Genomic DNA, 18,224 nt, shown 5'->3' with positions numbered 1-18,224 from the left:
GAGCGGTTTAGCGTGGAGCAGAAACTAAAGTATGTGTCGCCACTTTTTGTCGTTCTTTTTTGGGTGTACGATAACATGGTTTTGGCCTCTGTTAAGTAGTATCTTTAACGCCGTAAAATAAAATAGTTCCTCCATGAGAACGTAGTATTATTAATCATAATCCTTCACATTTTTTCGAAATCTAAAAAAAAAACGAAATGTGCGCAGATGAGTTTTAATAAATTTTTGTATAAAATCTAAATTCATTTCTGTATAAAATAGGAAATTCAATGTAAAGGAAATAAAACGTCCTTCAAAAAATCATCAGCTATTGTAAAAACGCAAAAAACATTTAATGTTTGCTGTTTTTATGCAATTTAACCAGACTGTTAGTGAATTAGTAGCCAGTCCCGGAGCGAGTAGTAGCTACAGATATGGTACTTATTAACTCTTTCATGGGCGCATATTTCGGTTGTCTTTGAGATTTCGAAAAAACGTTATATAAAAATGTTGCACAGTTTTTTTAGATCTATGTCGTGTTAAAAGGAAAACCCCTACTTAGCTTACACCCTGCATAAACGGTTAAATTTTTGAGAAATATTATCTTCAACAACATACATATTTGCCTAGTCACTATTGCCTGACTTGCAACAATATAGGCACGTTACGTGGTTTTATGAAATCATCAAGGCCATTTCTTATTAGTCTCATCTAAACAAACACAACACTTTAGCGTTATTAGTTACGAAGGTTTCTTCTTAGTTGCCGGTAATATTATCGTTTTATCTTATCAGTTCGAGCTGACAATAACATATAAAGCTTTCGCTAAAGCTCTTATTTTCAAACAGATCCTCAAGTGTATATATTGAGTATTAATTTCATAAGGAAAATAGTTAATATGGCTCCAAAATACAAGCTCACTTACTTCCCCATAGCTGGCCTCGCCGAGCAAATCCGCTTCCTCTTCAGTTACGGAGGAATCGAGTTTGAGGACCATCGTATTGACCCAGAAAGTTGGCCAACACTCAAATCAAGTAAATTTATATTACCTTAACATAAAAAGATTTTACATTTTCTTGAATAGCGACGCCTGCTGGCCAATTGCCAACTTTGGAAGTGGACGGAAAGGTTCTGTTCCAAAGTATCGCCATTGACCGGTACCTGGGTCATATAGTTGGGCTTGCTGGGAAGACTCTTTTGGAGGACTGCGAGATTGATGCTGTTGCAGACACGATAACTGATCTGAGACTCGGTAAGGTGAAAGATTAGTCCCAATAAGACCTAACTGAAAAAAGGATTTTTCAGGGATAAGGGCATGGTATCAACAGGAAGAAGGACCCAAAAAGGAAGAGCTCAAGGAAAAACTTCTCAACGAAATTTTCCCATTCTATTTTAGCAAATTTGAACAATGGGCGGTAGCCAACGGTGGATATTTGGCTCTGGGAAGGGTAGGGAAAAATGGAACATTTGATATGAGTAAACAATATCTATAAGTGTTTTTTTGCAGTTAACATGGGTTGATATAGTTGCTGCTTCCCTTTTTGAGGTGTTTGACAACATGGCTGCTTCGAAGCTTCAAATATCATCCATGTTGAATGGATATCCTAATCTGCAGAAATTGCAAAGCACTGTTTTCAACATTCCTAGCATTAAGGCTTGGATAGAAAAACGCCCTGCAGATAAGCCACATTAAGGGATTAATTTGGCTTTTAAACATACCTTGCATATTTATGTTGATTCACTTCTGTGTACTTTTATGTACGTTTCTTTACTTTAATCCTTTTATACTTATTATTTTGGAAATTGTAATTGATTGAAATACATTTTTCTTCTTTTCAATTCACCATTTCTGACGTCATTTACATATACAATTCGCAGCCAATAAACTTCAACCGACCATATCGCTATCTATTGTGGCAGTCTCGAAGCTCTTTGCCTCAATTGACATAACCTCAAAATCCGTTTGTTTACTATTTAGTAACACTCTCAACTTTTAATAAATGTAAAAAATATCCTAGAAGTATACTCAAAAGCGACTTATAATATCAAAAATGATAAAAGAGGTCCTAGTGGACTTGAGTGGCACATTGCACATCGACAATCAAGCTATACCTGGCGCAATACAGGCCTTGAAAAGGCAAGTAGTTTTCCCCATAGCAATCTATTTTTACTGAAAATGCCCCATTTAGACTACAACAGCAAGATTTAACTGTAAAATATGTCACCAACACGACAAAAGAGAGCAAAAGAATCCTCCATGAGAGGCTCACAAACTTAGGCTTTGAAGTAAACAAAAATGACATAATAAGCTCCCTTGGAGCATGCCGAAACTTGATTACAAACAGGAACCTTAAACCCCTGCTAATGGTAATAATTTTCTCATAGACACGGGCGTCTCAAATATATAAGATCCTCTAGGTTGCCCCTGAAGCAATGGAAGACTTCCAGGACTTGTCTTGCCCGTCAGAAGAAACCCCTGATGCTGTGGTAATTGGGTTAGCGCCAACGGAATTTCATTATAATCGATTAAATGAAGCTTTCAGGTAAGATTTACAAATGTGCTTAAATAAAAATTTACAGTGTGTTTTGTATGAAGGCATCTGCAAAATGGGGCTCAATTAATTGCAATTCATTCAGGCAAGTATTATAAAACTAATGATGGTTTATCATTGGGGCCAGGGTGTTTTGTCAAGGGTCTAGAGTATGCAGCTCAATGCAAAGCATTTTTAGTGGGAAAGCCCAATAAAATATTTTTTCAATCAGCCCTAACTGCCTCAACTTCTCCTTCACAAGCAGTTATGATTGGAGATGTAAGTTGCTGTATTGAAATTTTTAATTGTGGTTAACATTTTGAATTTGTGCATACTGCAGGATGTAACTGATGATATAAAAGGGGCAATGGACGCAGGGTTGCAAGGTTATTTAATAAAAACTGGCAAGTATAGAGAGGGAGATGAAAATAAGATATCTCCACCCCCCACGAAAGTATTTGAAAGTTTCGTGGAAGCTGTGGCCGACATAATAGAACAGCTAGACTAGAAACAATAGGTTTATTATTGCACATTAATACATACCTATAAAAATAATCTTACATGAAAAAATTGAGGTTTTAAGTTGAGCGAAAAGTTTATTTAAAGAGAGACTTTTAAAAGTATTAAAATATATTTGTGTAGATAAAATAACAATATTGATTGTTAAACATACAATAAAATAAGACATAAAAATACTGAGTTTCTAATACTCCTCACTTTGGAGGTTGTTTTCTGAAACAATATAAATGAAGCTTAAAATTAAAATCCTTCTATTTGTCATAGTGCAGAATAAAAGGAATTAAAAGCAGTACTTACCTATTTCGAATTGACAAAGGCAAACCTGAGGCCTTACTCCCCACATTTTTGGCACTTAAATCACTGCAGCCCTCTTGTCCCTGAGCATTATTGTTCCGCAAACTATCCTGGAAGATCTTTTCACTGGCGCTAAATCTTTTGAACTTCAACTTATTGCTCCCAACCACTTTATCTGTGCTACTTGATCTCCTTAGGTTGATTATTTTATTTGCTGAAGAAATTTTTGATACACTATTGTTTTGGTTTAAACTAGTGTTGCTACGCGTAAAACGAGCGAATCTTTGAGATTCTAAACTTTGATCTCCAAAAGACTTTGATTTGCCTTGCTGAGAGATGCTCTTAATTCGGGAGCAAACCGGAATTTTGCTTTCAATTGCAATATTGAGGCTGCGCCTTTTTAATGAAGAATTTACATTAACTCTCATTTCACTAGTGAATATACAAGAGTTACGTTTATTCACTTGTCTTCCTTTCAATTCCTCTGCAACCACACTTTGAATATTAGCTTTCAGATCATCAGTCATGTTACTAGTGGCGGTTTTCAAAGCTTTAACATCACTTTCAGTTAAATTTTCTGTTAGCTTGACATTCTCAACAGAAATCATCATATCGCTTTCTTGGAGCTGAATTTTCGGCACTTCATCGTGAACGCTGACTTGATCAAGCCAGGTGGTTAAGTTCTCAGCTGAATTTATTAGTTTTTTCACTTCCAGGGAAGTTTTAAGAGAAGATTTTACATCTTTGTCGGGAAATGCGACACCAAAATCTTGTGGTAAGGCGACGCCCGCGTCGATATAAAAGTGTTGATCGAGAAAAGGCATAGGACTACAATGATAAAAAAGTAAGCGGTAAGAGATAGGAAGCGGGAAAGTGTTATAAAATTCAGAGACAATTACCTTGATCCCAGACCAAGATTGCTGCTATTTTCTGCTGACCGCTTACTGCCCGTTGAGGAGGTTGAGAGTTTGGATATTACACTTTTGGTCAGTGATACCGGAATCTGTTTTTCATGAAAGTCTTTCATTGCTTTCAGATTTCTTTGCCCCACAGTACATGACTGCCCAGCTCTTACTGCTCCCATCCTAAATACCCCAGAATATCCTTGCTGGTTTTTTAAAGTGCGTCACCCCTACCTTCCTTTTAAAATCCTTTCTTCTTCCTCAGCCTTTCTCTTGTCCTCCATAAGGACATTATTCTTAATACATCCAAATGTTCCCATTTCCTTAAGCTTCACCTTTAACATCATAGTAACGTCTTTATCTGTCTCCATCTTCTCCATTTTCGAGAGGACACGTTCCAATTTAAATTGCAATGCCCTATCATTCGGAAGGATTAACATTTGTTTGAGAATAGGGCAAAGTTTAACCATGCAGAGTCGCACTACTGCGATTTGGTCCTCTGCAAAAAGATTCAAACTCTCTTGTCGATTACCCAAAATGAAAATTACCCGCTAAGTTGAGAAGTGGAACATAGAAGTATTCTTTGAAATATTTCCAGCTGAAAATCTCGATGGCATGGCCACATAAAGTAACAAAAACTTGTCGAGCATAGCAACAAGAGGCGTTGCAAAGTTGAGTCAAGATCATCTCTCTAATCCATTTTCGGTGGTTTTCCTTTAAGCTATATTTTAAGAAAATTAGTAACGTTCTAGTGGCTTGAGAACGCACAGGTTTCGCTCCCTATAAATATTTTTGTTTGTAATGAACTGCGAAGGCTTTCATGGTCCGGTAAAATACAATTGGAAATATTATCTGGGCATATTTAGACTGCGGCTCACTTTAAATTGCTTCTTGACTTTCCTTCTCAACTACGATTGATATTATTAAAAGTAATGAGCTAATGAAGGAAATGATCTTGAATATCTCTCGACGTTGTCTAACGCGGTAATTGCAGAGTCCGGGATAAAAATTAATTTTTTCTCTGAATGCTTTCAGTCCAAATTAAGGACAGTGATTTATTTTTTCCCGTTAAAATTGTTGTCATGCTTAACTTGACCATCTATGACTCGTACTCATGAACTTATAGCATTTATAGCAAGGGGAGGAAATTTTGCTATATGTATAACACCAACCAATTTTTTCCAGAAAATATTTCTATTGCATTTTTATTTCTCATACTGATTATGGGTCAAAACACTTACTCCATGAATTGTAGCAGTGAGAACCACAGGAGAGAAGTGTTGATGAATGAAATCAGATGGAAAACAGTTGGGTAAGCACTCCCACTGCATCAAAAGAGATTCTTTCATGCGCCAGTTATTAGTTCTAAAAACTTCGCTTTGACACTTTAGCATTGCTCGGCCAATATCCAGAGTTGCTTGCACTGCCACTTCTTCTCAAAATAATTTAAATAATTTAACGCTCTTTAATGCACTTATTCAGTACCTCTTTGCAATACGTTTGAGTTTGAAAACAACTCCAAAATATGTGAAATATTCGGCACCAAGGCTTGCAAAACATCCTCGTCTTCATCCTTTAGGAGTTTGGTAAAGTCAAGTACCATTATTTCATTTGTGGGTCCTAAAAGTTGCTTTCTTATATTTGTCTCAGACAATGTTCTGAGACTCACCCAAAATTCTGACCATATCACAAAAGCAAATGGCCACAGCTTTACGAACAATATAACAAGGATCTGCCGCTAATACTTTAAAAGTGTGATACCATTTAAGGTTAATTTCATCAGGAATGAGGGCCAAAACCATGGCAGCTACTTTGGGAAGACAACTGGCACAATTTTCTCTACATAACATGCACTTAGGAAGAAGGTGATTAAATTTGATTTTACAGGTGTTTTGTTACTTACAATGGAAGAGTCAGTATCCAGGTTTCCCATCAAAGGAAGCCCCTTTTTGCAAATGTGGTTATAATAATCTAGAAACCACATGGCGTCAGAAGAGCTCATTTGAAATTGCAAATTTCCTATCAGTGTACTAAAGACATTTGATATTGCTGTGTATGTAGTGTCACCTAAAAATATATTACTTATGATGCATTAAAGACTTTTGAGTGTATATTATCATATTACCTTCAGACACACTTTTTGTACATAATTTTTTGGCTAAAGGAATTATTGTGCTTTTGGTGGTGTCTAAAAGTTTAAAAAACAGAGATTTCCTATGAACTTTTTTTAACAATTGGTTTCATTTGCTCTTACCAGCACTTAGAAATGGTATAATAGCAACCATAGATTCAATTGCAATAGACCGGACTGAAATATTCTCATCTGCAGATAATTCTACAAGCAGTGGTAAGAGGTTTACTTTAACTATTGCATCTCCCAGATTATATAAGCCTAAAATAATTATATTTGCACATCTGTGTAAACACAATATATAAAGCTACCTTTGGCAACACAAGGAAGTTCTTTACACATAGCAGCACGAACTTCATAAAGACAGTCTTGACATAAGCTTTGTACTAAGGGTAGAACATCCTTTTTAACCCTGGTATTAACATTTTTTTTTGCTGAGGTTTACAGGTTATATTTTAAAATACTTACTCAAAAGGATTCATGGTTCTGTGAATGGAAATTTGGCCCAGTATTTTACAACTAGACACTCGGAAATAAGCAGCTTTTGATAGTTGTGATTTTGAAACTGCACATTTGAGAATCTCATTCTTTAATACCTGCTCTTTGAGTAGAGGTATTACTGCGAGCAGTGTTTCCATCCAGGCATTTGCAATGATTGGGTCTCGGTTTTCAATACCTTGTAATACCTTTATAAAAATCGTTAACAGAGACTCACTAAATGAAAGCTATAACTTACCTGAGGTACAAGGTTGACAGGAATATCCATATGCATTAAAATATTGAACATCCTACTCACAGCCAAGTTAAATTCTGAAGATGAATTTGGTAACTCTTGTTGAATTTTCGGAATAATCTTTGATACTGTTCCTGTCTGGTCATATTTGAGGAGCTCGGGCAGTGACCCTATTACACTCAGCTTCTGCAAATCGTCACCTTTACTGAAAATTAAAAAAATAACATTATGTCTTCATTGTGCTATCAATCATGTTCTTATAATAGAGATTTAAGTAAGTTATATTACGTTAACAACCGCTCCTCTTCCTCCAAGAAGGTCTTGAGCCATTCTTCATCGTCATCGTCACTCATTTTAATGCTTAAACTAAGTTTCTTCCATCGTAAAGGCGATTTTTATAACAGAACTTTTCGAAAAACTAGGACATCATCAAGGTGAACAAATACGTAAAATGTAAACAAAAAAATTAAGGTTATGTACTGCGAGGCGAGATGTCATATTTTGATTATTTGCTCTCTTGCTTATTTCATAAGATAAATAAGGAAGCATACATTTTTTAGACCATGAGAAAACACTTTCTGAGAGTAAAGAATGAAGTGTTAAAAATTGTACAAAATTGAGGAAAGTTTAATACAGCATCAAATAACTAATAGATTTAAGGAATTTAAATTTTAGGCAATGTCGCACCACTATTTAACATTGCATTGTTGCCAACTCTACTGTTAGTTAAAGGATATCTTTATATTTATGTACATTGACTTTGACGTTTTATTTTTCGGTTCCCATCCAAAAAGTTCAATCAGCGGGTTGCCCTTATTTCGTTGCATAACATAAAATTCCCGTTTATTTTTCTCTAAAACTGCAAAATGCTAAAACCTACTACAGTTTCGGGTTATTTCCGAGTTGCCAGTCAAGTGGTTAGTAACCAGTTAAGCATTTCCAGCAACACCGCGGTCTTGCCCAAAAGGAAAGTAGTTAAAATACCATTCCAGGGCTCCACCACTATAACTTTAGCTAAGGCCTTGCCGGATGCTGACTTTTCCGTGTCTTCAGGACCGGCAGTGTCCACTCAAATCAGGTACTGCTTGACACCCCATTTATTAAAACTTTCTGTGGTTACAAGGAATTTTTTTAGGTGGACACATACAGATATTACAGTACCCAACTTTGACAATTACCGCAGACCTTCAACCAAGGACCCTGAAAGAAAGGCCACTAATTCTGAGGACTCCAGGAAGAACTTTACTTATCTTATTGCTGGAGGCTTAGGAGCCACTTCAGCGTATGCCGCCAAAAATGTGGTAACCTACTTTGTTAGCTCTATGAGTGCTTCAGCTGATGTACTGGCCTTGGCCAAGATTGAAATTAAACTTGCTGATATCCCTGAGGGCAAATCTGTCACCTTCAAATGGAGGGGAAAGCCTCTATTTATTCGTCATCGAACTGCCGATGAAATTTCTCAAGAACAGGGAGTTGCTGTAGGTAACCTTAGAGATCCTCAACATGACAATGAGCGCACCAAGAAGCCTGAATGGCTTGTGGTGTTGGGTGTGTGCACCCATTTGGGTTGTGTACCTATCGCAAATTCCGGAGATTTTGGAGGTTATTATTGTCCTTGCCATGGGTCTCATTATGATGCCTCTGGCAGGATTCGTAAAGGACCTGCTCCTCTTAATCTAGAAGTCCCAGAGTATATTTTCCCCACTGAGGATACACTGCTTGTAGGTTAAAGTGGCGCTATTAGATTGTTTTAAATTATTTTCTTTTTGGAATTTTAAGCTCTAAAATGTATTTAGAGAGTTAAGAAATAAACGCGTATTTAAGTTAAATTTTTGTGATATGTCTGTGGAAAATCTTGTAGAACATCAATTCTTGAAATTGTACATAAACCTTGTTTTAATAAAGAATGTTTCCCACATTATTTTGCCGCATTATAACTAAAAATAGCCTAGAAAACACCTTATTGTGTCACGAACCCCCTTTAACCTTTCACCTGCATTCTATTTAGCAATCCCCAATACTTGACCAAACGGAAGTTACCCCTGGCAACTGTTTACATTCCCCACACTTTCAGAAGGGTCCCAATTCATCCCCCATTTCACAACTTCATGCCATGATCATTTACCTATTTAATTGGAAATGGTGAGTGGCAAAGAGTTTCGCAGTAATCTAAGAAAACCCTTGCCGAACGTGAAGAAAAATGACAAACAATGTCGGCTGGTGCCTGCTTTCACTGTGCAAGCATTACAAAAAGGTAGTTTCTTATTAGAATCCGAGAGTGTTTGTGCAATTTAGTTTTCAGGTACGTGCGTAATTCCCCCTCAGAAATGCAACGCTTTCAAGGAAGTGGAGCCGAAAGGGGCTAAGAAATTTAGAATGAACTATTTGAGAGGCAATTTGCCTATTGCGTTGGAAGCACAAGGAGGAAAAGTTTCTTGGAAGGTTTGCACTAAAGAGTCAAATTGAATTGTATGTTACGAAAAAATATTTAATTATTAGGCCGACGTAAATAAGCTGGATTTTCATTACTATTTGCCAATGTTCTTCGAGGGACTTTGCGAAACTGAGAATCCATACAAGCTATTTGCGCAACAAGGCATTTACGATATGTTAGCTCATGGAGGACAAAAAATATTCCCATGCATTCCTCAGCTAATTATTCCTATTAAAGGTTGTCCCTTTCATTTGAATTTTCAATTATAAAAAAATAAACTAAATATAAAATGTTGTTTTTAGATGCACTGAAGACCAAGAATAAAGAAGTCATGTGTTCAACTCTCAAAGTTCTACAACATCTTGTGAAAGCTGGAGACATGATAGGGGAAGCTTTAGTGCCATATTATAGACAGATACTTCCAACTCTTAATTTATTTAAAGAAAGGAATGGTACTGAAAGCTAATCAGATACTTGGTATTAAACACATTTAATCGTTATTTTTGTCGTAGTGAATTGTGGAGATGAAATTGATTATAGTCAAATGAGAGGAGACAATTTGGCAGACATAATTAATGACACTTTGGAAATATTGGAGAGATATGGTGGAGAGGATGCCTTTATTAATATAAAATACCTCATACCTACTTATGAATCGTGTATGATGAATTAGAGTGTAGAAAATCAATAAAATGAACGTACTTGTACCTTATTGGTGTCTATGTGCTTAAAATATTTTTCAATAATAATTTAATACAGGAATACTGCAAACACAGTGACCACACAGAAAATTGTGTCCTGAAAACAAGGAAATTTATTGTTTGGAACCTCATTACCATTCAACGTACATTCATAAAAATCTCGCTACAGCAGGAATCAGTTTCAGGATCCCAAATGCACCGAACCCCTGATTTAACACCTTGTCCTTTTCTCTCTCCAATAACAACCTGCACTATGTGACGGTACCGCTTCATTGCAATGTCTTTGTATGAACAAAACTTAAAAAAAACCACTCAAAATGATCACATGGACTTACCTCTCACTTTTTCATTTATTTCATTTGCCATTTTAATTGTCCAGTTCTTAACATTGTCAGCATCATAGTTCTTGCCCCCAAGCGTGCTCGTTTGGACGTTTCGGATTATATCTTTTACTGGAACTTCCTTGAAGCTAGATGAATATTAACAGTTGTTTCGAGGGTTGAGAAGAAGAACATACATATCTTGGAAATCTGGTTTAATCTGGTAAGAATTTTGAGGAGCTATAGACTCGTGGCTGAGCTGCTTAATTTCATCAATCATAGATGGAAAGGCGGATGGTAAGGTGGTTGTAGTGTGGGAACCTGTGGCTGAAACTGCATCATCTGGTTCCACAGTCTCCTCTTTATTATCACTCATAGTCGCACAATTTTATGTTGATATTTTATTGTCAAAACTTAAGGTTAAATTATGAAGTTTATTTATTACAATTTTTTTTTGTGGCGGATATTAAGGTAATTTTGGAAGGAAAAATCTTTGAAATTTGGTAGAAAAGAGTGAAGCAAATTGTTTATGAAAATATCAAATGTGAGGTTAAGTTAAATATGGACAATCCAAACATCAGACATGTCATGTGATATTCTATCTAATATGTCAACAAAAAGCACGTGATTGAAGTCAGTTCTCGCAACCATGGCAACGGTTGCTGGGTTGCCAGATTATGATACTACTTTACTATTTATTTCTATTACTTTTTTTTTAAGTTATGAGTTGCTCCGGCTAGAGTAATGCTAGTCAATTAAATACACGAGTCTTTACTTATTTTCTTGTTTCAAAACCGAATCAAGACTAAAGAAAGTCTCAAAGATGTATGCTTTGGTGTAAGTGCTAGGGTTTATTTCAACTTGAGATTTTTTGATCAATCTGGCAACGATGCACTCTCTGAGAGCAGCTTCTTAAGCAAGAAACAAAAAATATAATTCCCAACGAGCATGCAGTAAAATTAAATTATATTAATAAAAATTAGTTAAATTATATTAATAAAAGTGTTTTTATTTATTCGTAGTAGTAAGAAAAAAATAGTTCCTAACTCATGCGGCAAGTGTTTTTCCCACACTTGACGACTTGCCTGAGTAGGCGTGTGGGAAAGTGTCGCATTTCGCTTGTTAAGAAAATAACTTTACCGTTCCCAAATTAAAGTAAAACTTTTTACCTCACGCTTAATATTTAATTGGACTCCGAGACGACAATAAAGTTAACGCACCTGTGCTCGTAAGAAAAGTATTGTACTAAATACGTGCGAAAGTGCTTTTACCGCATTGGTTGCTGGCTATAATATGGAGCAAAGCGGAGTTCAGTTATTTGCAATTAGCGTGTGGTAAGGTATCACATCCCGCATCTGTTAAGTAAATAACTATAATTTTACAATAACAAACCTTCCAATAAGTTTTAAATTAATCAATCTAAATAGTGGACAACAAGGAACCTCACGCAACCCGTCCAAACCATGGAAACCACCTTTATGAAATTGACGCTGTTTGTCTATAATAGACGTTTTTAGCAATTATATCTGACCTTTTTACCACATTTTTTTATGCATTAAAATCAAAAGTATATTTAAAGATACAACGTACTAATCACCGCAACAAGACCAGGGGGGATAACGCGAATAAATCCGGAAAATTATAGGATGAGAAGGATTTACTGGGGGTACCCTGCCCATAATGGGAGACCAGGAGATCGACTGGAGCTACATGCCTTTAGAGATTTTATACAAGATTTTCAACTTACTTTCCTACTATGACAAATTGGCCTTCATGTCCAGCTGTTCCAGATGGAGGGAGGTTGCCGAAACTGCGACTTTTTGGAGAAAACTCCAGGTTCAAGTGGACACAGACTTAAATGGTTTGCGATATTCCATGATCTGGCATATTCTACACCTAGTCAATTCACCACAGATCCGAGCATTATTTTCCTAACTCAAAAATACTACAAGAATATCGAGCATTTGGAGATAGGCTGGAGTGTCCCATATTCTCAGAGTGACAAGAAGGGAGCGCCAAGGCATAAAGAGACTGTGAAGAAAGTGGGGAGGTTTCTGGTTTTACTGTTTGAACGCTTAGTTCAGTTGAAGTCTCTTGCTATTATAGAGTGGTATGATCTATACCAGCTGAAGAAACTTTCCTACTTGCTAATAAGATTCGTCAAGTACGTTCGCTTTCCTGCAATTTAAATCATACAATATGGGTGATTGCAGGCATCAAGCTCAATTGGAGAGCCTCAAACTAACAAACGCCAACATGAATAACATGAGTTTCTCAAACATCCTTATCGCTTGCCTGAAGTCTAAACGAACTTTGAAAAGCATCAGCTTGCGCTACTCCACCTTTAACTCCAAAAGATTATTTGATAGTACAGTTTTCACCAACTGCATTGAAATGTTCTACAATTTGGAAACTCTTACTTTGGATTGTTGGATATTCATGCAATTTTTCAGCAAAGTATTCGATTTAATCCCCATAGTGATACAGTTTTTATAGTGTATTTGCAGCTTCAGGTGCGTTTTAGTAAACTTAAAGTTCTAAACTTGCACCTGGATAACTCGACGAAGAGAATCGACACGGTGAATATCGTGCGAGAGGATCAAAGGGATAAGTTCTTTGTCTGTTTGCCTAAGGCTAGGGTGCACCTCATTGTGGAGAAGCCAATGAAGAACGACCAGTTTATGAAAATCCTGCAAAACTACTATCCTTTGGTCAGTTTTGAATGGACTTACTCGCCTTATATGGAAACGTGTTATGTGGATTGTTGCCAGTGCTTGGAGAGGCTCGTGAGCCTGCAACAAGACACTTTGGGTAAACTATTATTAAATTGTAAAGTCAATGTAATATTTTAGCGTTTTAGAGGTAATTAAGTTAGTGCTGCCACTCACAGAGGAGAAATTGAAAGATAAAATTTCGTATATAAAACAAAAGTGTTGCAATTTGAAGTCTTTCTTGCTCAATAACGTAGAATTAATGGAAGTGGTTAAGATGAGAACTCTCCTTGTTCGGTGATATGGTATTAGAGATTATTCTAAAGAATAAAAGTGATGTTAAAAATTGCAACTTCTATTTTCATTATTACCATTAATTTACGCTCACCATGCTATCAAGAAATTTAAAATTTCAAGCCTTTAATAGCACAAGGAAGAATTTCTGGAGAAAATTTACCATATATCACAAACCCATTTACCATATAACGGAGGAGGAATTATAGTGGTACTCAAAAATTACCATAAATGGTACCAACATCGATACGATCTTGGCAACGTTGAATGGCTGCCATTCTTAGAATTGAATCATTAGTAATTATAGGCTGATTTTTTGTTGATTAAACAAGAAATTCAGATTTCTGTAGGATTCCTCAAGCTTCAAACTGATACACAGCCGGGTACATTTGCATTCTAATTTTTTACAAATGTCTACAATAAGGACTTGCGGTGCCTATCCAACTTCTGAGAATTACTATATGGCAGCTATAATTTATCATATTAATGAATTAAAAACATTGATTATTATTGGAAGACATGTCAGAAGGTCAGCATAATCTACCATCAGACAAATGGGAAAACCAGTTTTGTAATCTCGGTATAACCGATGGTGGAATTACGAGGTTCTGCTCATTAGTGGGTTCTATATGCACTCGCATTCATAGCTACGAGCAAAATAAACACAATAATGTAGTTCTTATATGAATCTGAGTAATAGGGAATTAAATAACTTTTTTGGTACTTATCTACCATCGAAAAATCCCATAAACCAATGACGCACATGCGTCCAAGCCAATTTTCACACCCCCCCCCCTATAGTAAGTATATACATTTCACACAACAAAAATTGTTATAGACCAGATGGTTAAAACTAAAGAAGCATCAGTTTGAACGCTAACTGCAATAATGCTCTTGTTAGTGGCTGTTTTAGCATTTTCTCTCGCATGTTGTGTGTGTAGTGGCGATTACACAGTACCAGCACCAAAAATCGAAATCTTCGACAAAGGGTTTAGGTTTTCCATTCCTCATGAAGAAGGGGTACAACTGTTCGCATTCCATGGGAACATCAACGAGCCCATGAATGGTCTGGAAGCTGGACATTTCTCTAAGGATATTCTGAAAAAGTGTAACGATCGATGGGTTTTCGAGGACAAGACTAGAAAGTTAGTCGCAGGGAATATTGTTTATTTTTGGTTGTTCGTCATCAAAGATGAGCTAGGATATAGGTACGATGATGGAGAATACATTGTTAAAGGTACTTGAATCCTGCCTTTTTTTATCTATTAACCCATAAACTATCGTTTTGCAGACACTTCAAGTGTTACCCCCTTAAACTGCACTGCAGCAGTAAACCTCGATTTTCTGTTCAACCCTGAACGTTCGAATCAACACAACCCGCTTCTGGATGTTCGTTCCTACAGGATGAACGAACCGACAAGCTCCAACAAGTCAATGGAGAGAGGGAGGACAAGAGACTCGCAAGTTACTGCCTGCTGTGGCCTCTTCTTAAATGCCTCCTACGACTTGCTTTATTTAGCACAGGCAAATGAGTATTTCGAGACAGAAAACCGAATCCTTTATGAGCTGGCTCAGAAAGATGACTACCATGCTACCGTGGTTAAAGTGTTCGGAAGATTTCCCATGAAATCCACTCCAAAAGAGTTCGCTCAGGCACTAGTTAGAGAGAAGCTGCGTTTGAGCCACATTAATGTGGTGGAAGCAAGGGCGATTCCCGACGGGGGGATTAGTTTTAAAGTGGAAAAGTTGAGAGATAAAATTGAGATAATAATCGTTGCGAAGACGAAGCTGGAAGGGTCTAATTATCAGATTTTTTGGTGATGTTGTTACACGGTGCAATCCAACGAAATAAAAACGTTACTTTAATCAGTAGCATTCCATTCAATATTCAAAGAAAAGTAACCATTGATGACGCCATTTCCGATAAGTCGGTTCAAGATATACAGGGTGGCAGTGTATAGCAATTAAGGCTGCAGCTCCAAGATAGAATTTCGGCAATTTAACTTAGCTACGAAGTGACTTAGTCTTGTACGAATTCTCACTTAATATATTGCTCCTGGGTCATTTCATTGATTAATATGGTTGACCGAAGTCCGCTGTTTTGGTTTATTAAGCGCTCTCATCAAAATCCGTGGTTTTACTCGAATACCTGCGTATGCGAGTAGCGATGTTTGTTTAAATCAGCGCCAATATAAAAGCCCCAAATTTAGCACTTATGCATCATTCCTCTTTTTAGATTCACAGATACATGAGTATGATATTTCTTTTGGTCAGAAAATTTCATTTATCCAGAGTAATACCGTTCCTAGACCTTCGGTGATACATCAGTTTCGAAACGGGGTCCTCCCCTTTGAAATACAGCAGTAGGGAGGACGTGCTATCATTCTTTACTCAAGATGATTTTTCCTAGGACTAAAGAGGTCCAATTCATTTGGAAAGCTTTTTGATCATTTGGGACATGAATGCTTAGCAAACTCCAGGTCCTAAGTAACTTTGCTGGAATTAATTTGAAAACTTAACGAAGTGTCTTGGGACATCGAGTGTCTTATGGAATACAATGATATGTTGCTATAAGGTGGTGGTAGTGGGGAAAGATGGCTTGCAATGAGAGCAGTTGGAGTTTGAGGGTTTGTTGGCACAGAGGGGCTGAGATCCTGCCTGCTCTGACCTACGCAAGGGCAGAAGAGGCGATGGCGAAAACCGCTTTGGGGCAAGTGAATCGATGTTGGTGGTTTTTCAATTAGCAATCCTCAGCTCCACAGTCCTTTCCAAATTGACCAAGTGGTGCTTCCAAGAAGAAAGTACTGAAGCGAAACGGCAGCCTTTATTTTCTACCCGATTTTTTGAATTCAACTAAATATTTAATAATATACAGGGTCTTTCAAAAGGTCTCGTACCAAGATATATTTTTTCACAAGACACGTAGAAAAACATAAATTTAGTCGTAAACAAATTTTATACCGGGTGATAAAAAAGTTATGTCCCTTTAAAGAGAGTTTGCCAAGCGCTGACAGCGTTTTCTACAAACGGATTCTGATTTCTCGCTCCCAAAACCCCCGATGCGGCATATTGTTGAGATAGTAGCATTACAAACGATGTAATTAATTTTTTTCCTTTTTTTAATCTTTCCCTTGATTCCTATATTTTGAAAACTGTCCATTTTTGGATTAAGGTGAATTGAGTTAAATCGTCATGTTTTCGCCTCAAAAATCTGTGGTGGAACTTTGTACAGACCTTTTAGAGACACGCTGAATTTGATAATTTTAAAGTGCGACTGTGTTGTTTGATTAGCTCCCCTCATGAATCTTCCTCTCATGAACCAGCAAGTTCCACTTGTACTTATAAGTTTTTCCGCATCGAGAGCACCTGTACATCAGTTCCACGTGCGTACTAAGATGTCTGTTTAAATCACCAGAACTATAAAACCGTTCGCAACACTTCGAGCACTTGTACATTTTCTGCTTTCCCAAATGCACGGACATTTGATGGTCTTTCATGTCCTTTTTCTTCAACAATACGCCGCACTCCGGACACTTGCCCAGAGTATCGACATGCATAGTTCTTCGGTGATCCATTAAATTCCTTCCAGGATTTTTGCCCTCCGTTCGAAAAGGGCAGAGAGGACACGACACCTTGCCCTCCTCGACGTGGTTCTTCATATGACGAAAGAGATTCACTTCCCCTGGAAAGCTTTCTGGACATTTAGGGCAGACATGTTTTGGGGGCTTCAGTTCGCAAGTCGAATCTTGAAGGCTTTGGTGTTTGCTGCTCAGATGGTTTATGAGGTTCTGCTTACTGTGACCTATGTAAGGACAGAAAAGGCACGGGAAAAAACCGGTTTGGCCATGAGAAGTGCAGTGCTGGAATAGTTTGCTTCGCGCATTGAACTCAAGGAGACATTTTGGACAAGCAAACTGCTGCCTATTGTCTTCAGCTGGGAAGTCTTCACCTTCATACTCAGTTACACTTTGGGGCGTTGTCGGGGATTCATAGGACCTGAAAAATGTGAATTTTTACCGACAGCCTAAAGCCTTTTTAGCACCATATGTATGTCGTTTTTAAAATTTAAATCTACTTTGATTTTTTGTAACGATTAGGAATAATTTACGTCTATGAATCATCGCTCTATTGCTACTCATCTCTCATAAACTTATTAATTGTTCGGCAGTGAAAAATAGTTGAAAAAATCAGAACCAACCAAGGTGCGCTTGTTTAAATGACCATTGGGCATCCACCAAATTCATCATTAACCCATGAAACATTTGGCAGATTAAAATGACCACAGGTCAAAAAATTATCACTATCACATTCACCTAGAATTAAGTCTGTCGATGAGCAAATATCCTCATATTTCTAGGTTTCATTTAGGATCAAATTTTATTCCTCATGTGACCAGTAAAGGGTCACTTTAAGTATCTATCAATACTCGTTCTCATCAAGTACGTTAAAAATTTGGTTCTTCGCCATGGCCATAAAGGTTGCTTACATTGTAATATATGCCTGACGTGACTCTTTTTGTTGGTATGCCAGGTATTTCTGATGGAAAATATGAACTTTTAGTGGCCATTTTCTGGCCTCATTTTTCTGTTTCTGGGAGAAGCTTATATGTTCTGAAGATGCTCAAAGCCTGATTTCGCCTTCGTTCATTTTTGCTAGTGTGACCACAAAATCAAAA

The 18,224-nt window shown here is 37.1% G+C and overlaps 9 protein-coding genes across 9 annotated transcripts; 6 read left to right on the top strand and 3 right to left on the bottom strand.

Moving 5' to 3' along the window:
* The first annotated feature begins 836 nt into the window (after positions 1-836).
* On the top strand, positions 837-1,818 carry LOC136414550 (glutathione S-transferase-like). The gene is made up of 4 exons (XM_066398661.1): positions 837-1,013; positions 1,064-1,231; positions 1,285-1,427; positions 1,487-1,818. The coding sequence occupies exons 1-4, from the start codon at positions 878-880 to the stop codon at positions 1,670-1,672; spliced, it is 633 nt and encodes a 210-aa protein (XP_066254758.1). The 5' UTR covers positions 837-877; the 3' UTR covers positions 1,673-1,818.
* Positions 1,819-1,901: 83 nt separating this feature from the next.
* Positions 1,902-3,182, top strand: LOC136414545 (haloacid dehalogenase-like hydrolase domain-containing protein 2). The gene is made up of 5 exons (XM_066398655.1): positions 1,902-2,116; positions 2,169-2,346; positions 2,398-2,522; positions 2,576-2,789; positions 2,851-3,182. The coding sequence occupies exons 1-5, from the start codon at positions 2,031-2,033 to the stop codon at positions 3,016-3,018; spliced, it is 771 nt and encodes a 256-aa protein (XP_066254752.1). The 5' UTR covers positions 1,902-2,030; the 3' UTR covers positions 3,019-3,182.
* LOC136414527 (serine/threonine-protein phosphatase 4 regulatory subunit 4-like) lies at positions 3,105-7,550 on the bottom strand. Its single transcript, XM_066398588.1, has 15 exons — positions 7,378-7,550; positions 7,093-7,294; positions 6,825-7,042; positions 6,668-6,768; positions 6,480-6,617; positions 6,351-6,413; positions 6,129-6,292; positions 5,895-6,078; positions 5,711-5,845; positions 5,467-5,657; positions 4,774-5,005; positions 4,460-4,724; positions 4,223-4,408; positions 3,327-4,151; positions 3,105-3,242 (listed from the first exon to the last, which is right to left on the bottom strand). The coding sequence occupies exons 1-15, from the start codon at positions 7,440-7,442 to the stop codon at positions 3,224-3,226; spliced, it is 2,988 nt and encodes a 995-aa protein (XP_066254685.1). The 5' UTR covers positions 7,443-7,550; the 3' UTR covers positions 3,105-3,223.
* Positions 7,551-7,870: 320 nt separating this feature from the next.
* On the top strand, positions 7,871-9,010 carry LOC136414278 (cytochrome b-c1 complex subunit Rieske, mitochondrial-like). The gene is made up of 2 exons (XM_066398200.1): positions 7,871-8,167; positions 8,225-9,010. The coding sequence occupies exons 1-2, from the start codon at positions 7,956-7,958 to the stop codon at positions 8,817-8,819; spliced, it is 807 nt and encodes a 268-aa protein (XP_066254297.1). The 5' UTR covers positions 7,871-7,955; the 3' UTR covers positions 8,820-9,010.
* Positions 9,011-9,061: 51 nt separating this feature from the next.
* LOC136414279 (parkin coregulated gene protein) lies at positions 9,062-10,225 on the top strand. The gene is made up of 5 exons (XM_066398201.1): positions 9,062-9,343; positions 9,392-9,531; positions 9,589-9,760; positions 9,826-9,975; positions 10,036-10,225. Exons 1-5 carry the CDS (start codon positions 9,229-9,231, stop codon positions 10,194-10,196), a joined length of 738 nt encoding a protein of 245 aa, XP_066254298.1. The 5' UTR covers positions 9,062-9,228; the 3' UTR covers positions 10,197-10,225.
* On the bottom strand, positions 10,136-11,104 carry LOC136414280 (dynein light chain Tctex-type protein 2B-like). The gene is made up of 4 exons (XM_066398202.1): positions 10,742-11,104; positions 10,560-10,693; positions 10,372-10,505; positions 10,136-10,321 (listed from the first exon to the last, which is right to left on the bottom strand). The coding sequence occupies exons 1-4, from the start codon at positions 10,918-10,920 to the stop codon at positions 10,274-10,276; spliced, it is 495 nt and encodes a 164-aa protein (XP_066254299.1). The 5' UTR covers positions 10,921-11,104; the 3' UTR covers positions 10,136-10,273.
* An 875-nt stretch (positions 11,105-11,979) lies between these two features.
* On the top strand, positions 11,980-13,556 carry LOC136414301 (uncharacterized). The gene is made up of 5 exons (XM_066398221.1): positions 11,980-12,405; positions 12,459-12,708; positions 12,758-13,001; positions 13,052-13,355; positions 13,405-13,556. Exons 1-5 carry the CDS (start codon positions 12,225-12,227, stop codon positions 13,554-13,556), a joined length of 1,131 nt encoding a protein of 376 aa, XP_066254318.1. The 5' UTR covers positions 11,980-12,224.
* Positions 13,557-14,397: 841 nt separating this feature from the next.
* LOC136414543 (beta-1,3-glucan-binding protein-like) lies at positions 14,398-15,418 on the top strand. The gene is made up of 2 exons (XM_066398653.1): positions 14,398-14,786; positions 14,841-15,418. Exons 1-2 carry the CDS (start codon positions 14,438-14,440, stop codon positions 15,368-15,370), a joined length of 879 nt encoding a protein of 292 aa, XP_066254750.1. The 5' UTR covers positions 14,398-14,437; the 3' UTR covers positions 15,371-15,418.
* A 1,418-nt stretch (positions 15,419-16,836) lies between these two features.
* On the bottom strand, positions 16,837-17,793 carry LOC136414300 (zinc finger imprinted 3-like). The gene is made up of 2 exons (XM_066398220.1): positions 17,771-17,793; positions 16,837-17,545 (listed from the first exon to the last, which is right to left on the bottom strand). The coding sequence occupies exons 1-2, from the start codon at positions 17,791-17,793 to the stop codon at positions 16,837-16,839; spliced, it is 732 nt and encodes a 243-aa protein (XP_066254317.1).
* Positions 17,794-18,224: the final 431 nt, after the last annotated feature.

Source organism: Euwallacea similis, chromosome 17 (assembly GCF_039881205.1).
Source record: "Euwallacea similis isolate ESF13 chromosome 17, ESF131.1, whole genome shotgun sequence".
In the NCBI taxonomy this organism is placed as follows: Eukaryota; Metazoa; Arthropoda; class Insecta; order Coleoptera; family Curculionidae; genus Euwallacea; species Euwallacea similis.
Note: the sequence above shows the minus strand (reverse complement) of the source record. Positions and strands in the feature narration are given on the sequence as shown.

Coding starts and splice junctions, on each gene's coding strand:
- LOC136414279 (XM_066398201.1), top strand. CDS start 9,229: ATGGTGAGTGGCAAAGAGTTTCGCAGTAATCTAAGAAAACCCTTGCCG. Junction 9,344..9,391: donor TGTGCAAGCATTACAAAAAG/GTAGTTTCTTAT, acceptor TTTAGTTTTCAG/GTACGTGCGTAATTCCCCCT. Junction 9,761..9,825: donor GCTAATTATTCCTATTAAAG/GTTGTCCCTTTC, acceptor TGTTGTTTTTAG/ATGCACTGAAGACCAAGAAT.
- LOC136414301 (XM_066398221.1), top strand. CDS start 12,225: ATGGGAGACCAGGAGATCGACTGGAGCTACATGCCTTTAGAGATTTTA. Junction 12,406..12,458: donor AGTGGACACAGACTTAAATG/GTTTGCGATATT, acceptor AATTCACCACAG/ATCCGAGCATTATTTTCCTA. Junction 13,356..13,404: donor CCTGCAACAAGACACTTTGG/GTAAACTATTAT, acceptor TTAGCGTTTTAG/AGGTAATTAAGTTAGTGCTG.
- LOC136414300 (XM_066398220.1), bottom strand. CDS start 17,793: ATGAATTTGGTGGATGCCCAATG. Junction 17,546..17,770: donor AATTTGGTGGATGCCCAATG/GTCATTTAAACA, acceptor CACATTTTTCAG/GTCCTATGAATCCCCGACAA.
- LOC136414545 (XM_066398655.1), top strand. CDS start 2,031: ATGATAAAAGAGGTCCTAGTGGACTTGAGTGGCACATTGCACATCGAC. Junction 2,117..2,168: donor GCAATACAGGCCTTGAAAAG/GCAAGTAGTTTT, acceptor TGCCCCATTTAG/ACTACAACAGCAAGATTTAA. Junction 2,790..2,850: donor AAGCAGTTATGATTGGAGAT/GTAAGTTGCTGT, acceptor TGCATACTGCAG/GATGTAACTGATGATATAAA.
- LOC136414550 (XM_066398661.1), top strand. CDS start 878: ATGGCTCCAAAATACAAGCTCACTTACTTCCCCATAGCTGGCCTCGCC. Junction 1,014..1,063: donor TTGGCCAACACTCAAATCAA/GTAAATTTATAT, acceptor TTTCTTGAATAG/CGACGCCTGCTGGCCAATTG. Junction 1,428..1,486: donor GATATTTGGCTCTGGGAAGG/GTAGGGAAAAAT, acceptor GTTTTTTTGCAG/TTAACATGGGTTGATATAGT.
- LOC136414278 (XM_066398200.1), top strand. CDS start 7,956: ATGCTAAAACCTACTACAGTTTCGGGTTATTTCCGAGTTGCCAGTCAA. Junction 8,168..8,224: donor GCAGTGTCCACTCAAATCAG/GTACTGCTTGAC, acceptor GAATTTTTTTAG/GTGGACACATACAGATATTA.
- LOC136414543 (XM_066398653.1), top strand. CDS start 14,438: ATGCTCTTGTTAGTGGCTGTTTTAGCATTTTCTCTCGCATGTTGTGTG. Junction 14,787..14,840: donor TGGAGAATACATTGTTAAAG/GTACTTGAATCC, acceptor ATCGTTTTGCAG/ACACTTCAAGTGTTACCCCC.
- LOC136414280 (XM_066398202.1), bottom strand. CDS start 10,920: ATGAGTGATAATAAAGAGGAGACTGTGGAACCAGATGATGCAGTTTCA. Junction 10,506..10,559: donor AATAAATGAAAAAGTGAGAG/GTAAGTCCATGT, acceptor GTTCATACAAAG/ACATTGCAATGAAGCGGTAC. Junction 10,322..10,371: donor GTAGCGAGATTTTTATGAAT/GTACGTTGAATG, acceptor CCTTGTTTTCAG/GACACAATTTTCTGTGTGGT.
- LOC136414527 (XM_066398588.1), bottom strand. CDS start 7,442: ATGAGTGACGATGACGATGAAGAATGGCTCAAGACCTTCTTGGAGGAA. Junction 5,846..5,894: donor TGATATGGTCAGAATTTTGG/GTGAGTCTCAGA, acceptor AGCAACTTTTAG/GACCCACAAATGAAATAATG. Junction 4,152..4,222: donor AATCTTGGTCTGGGATCAAG/GTAATTGTCTCT, acceptor TTATCATTGTAG/TCCTATGCCTTTTCTCGATC.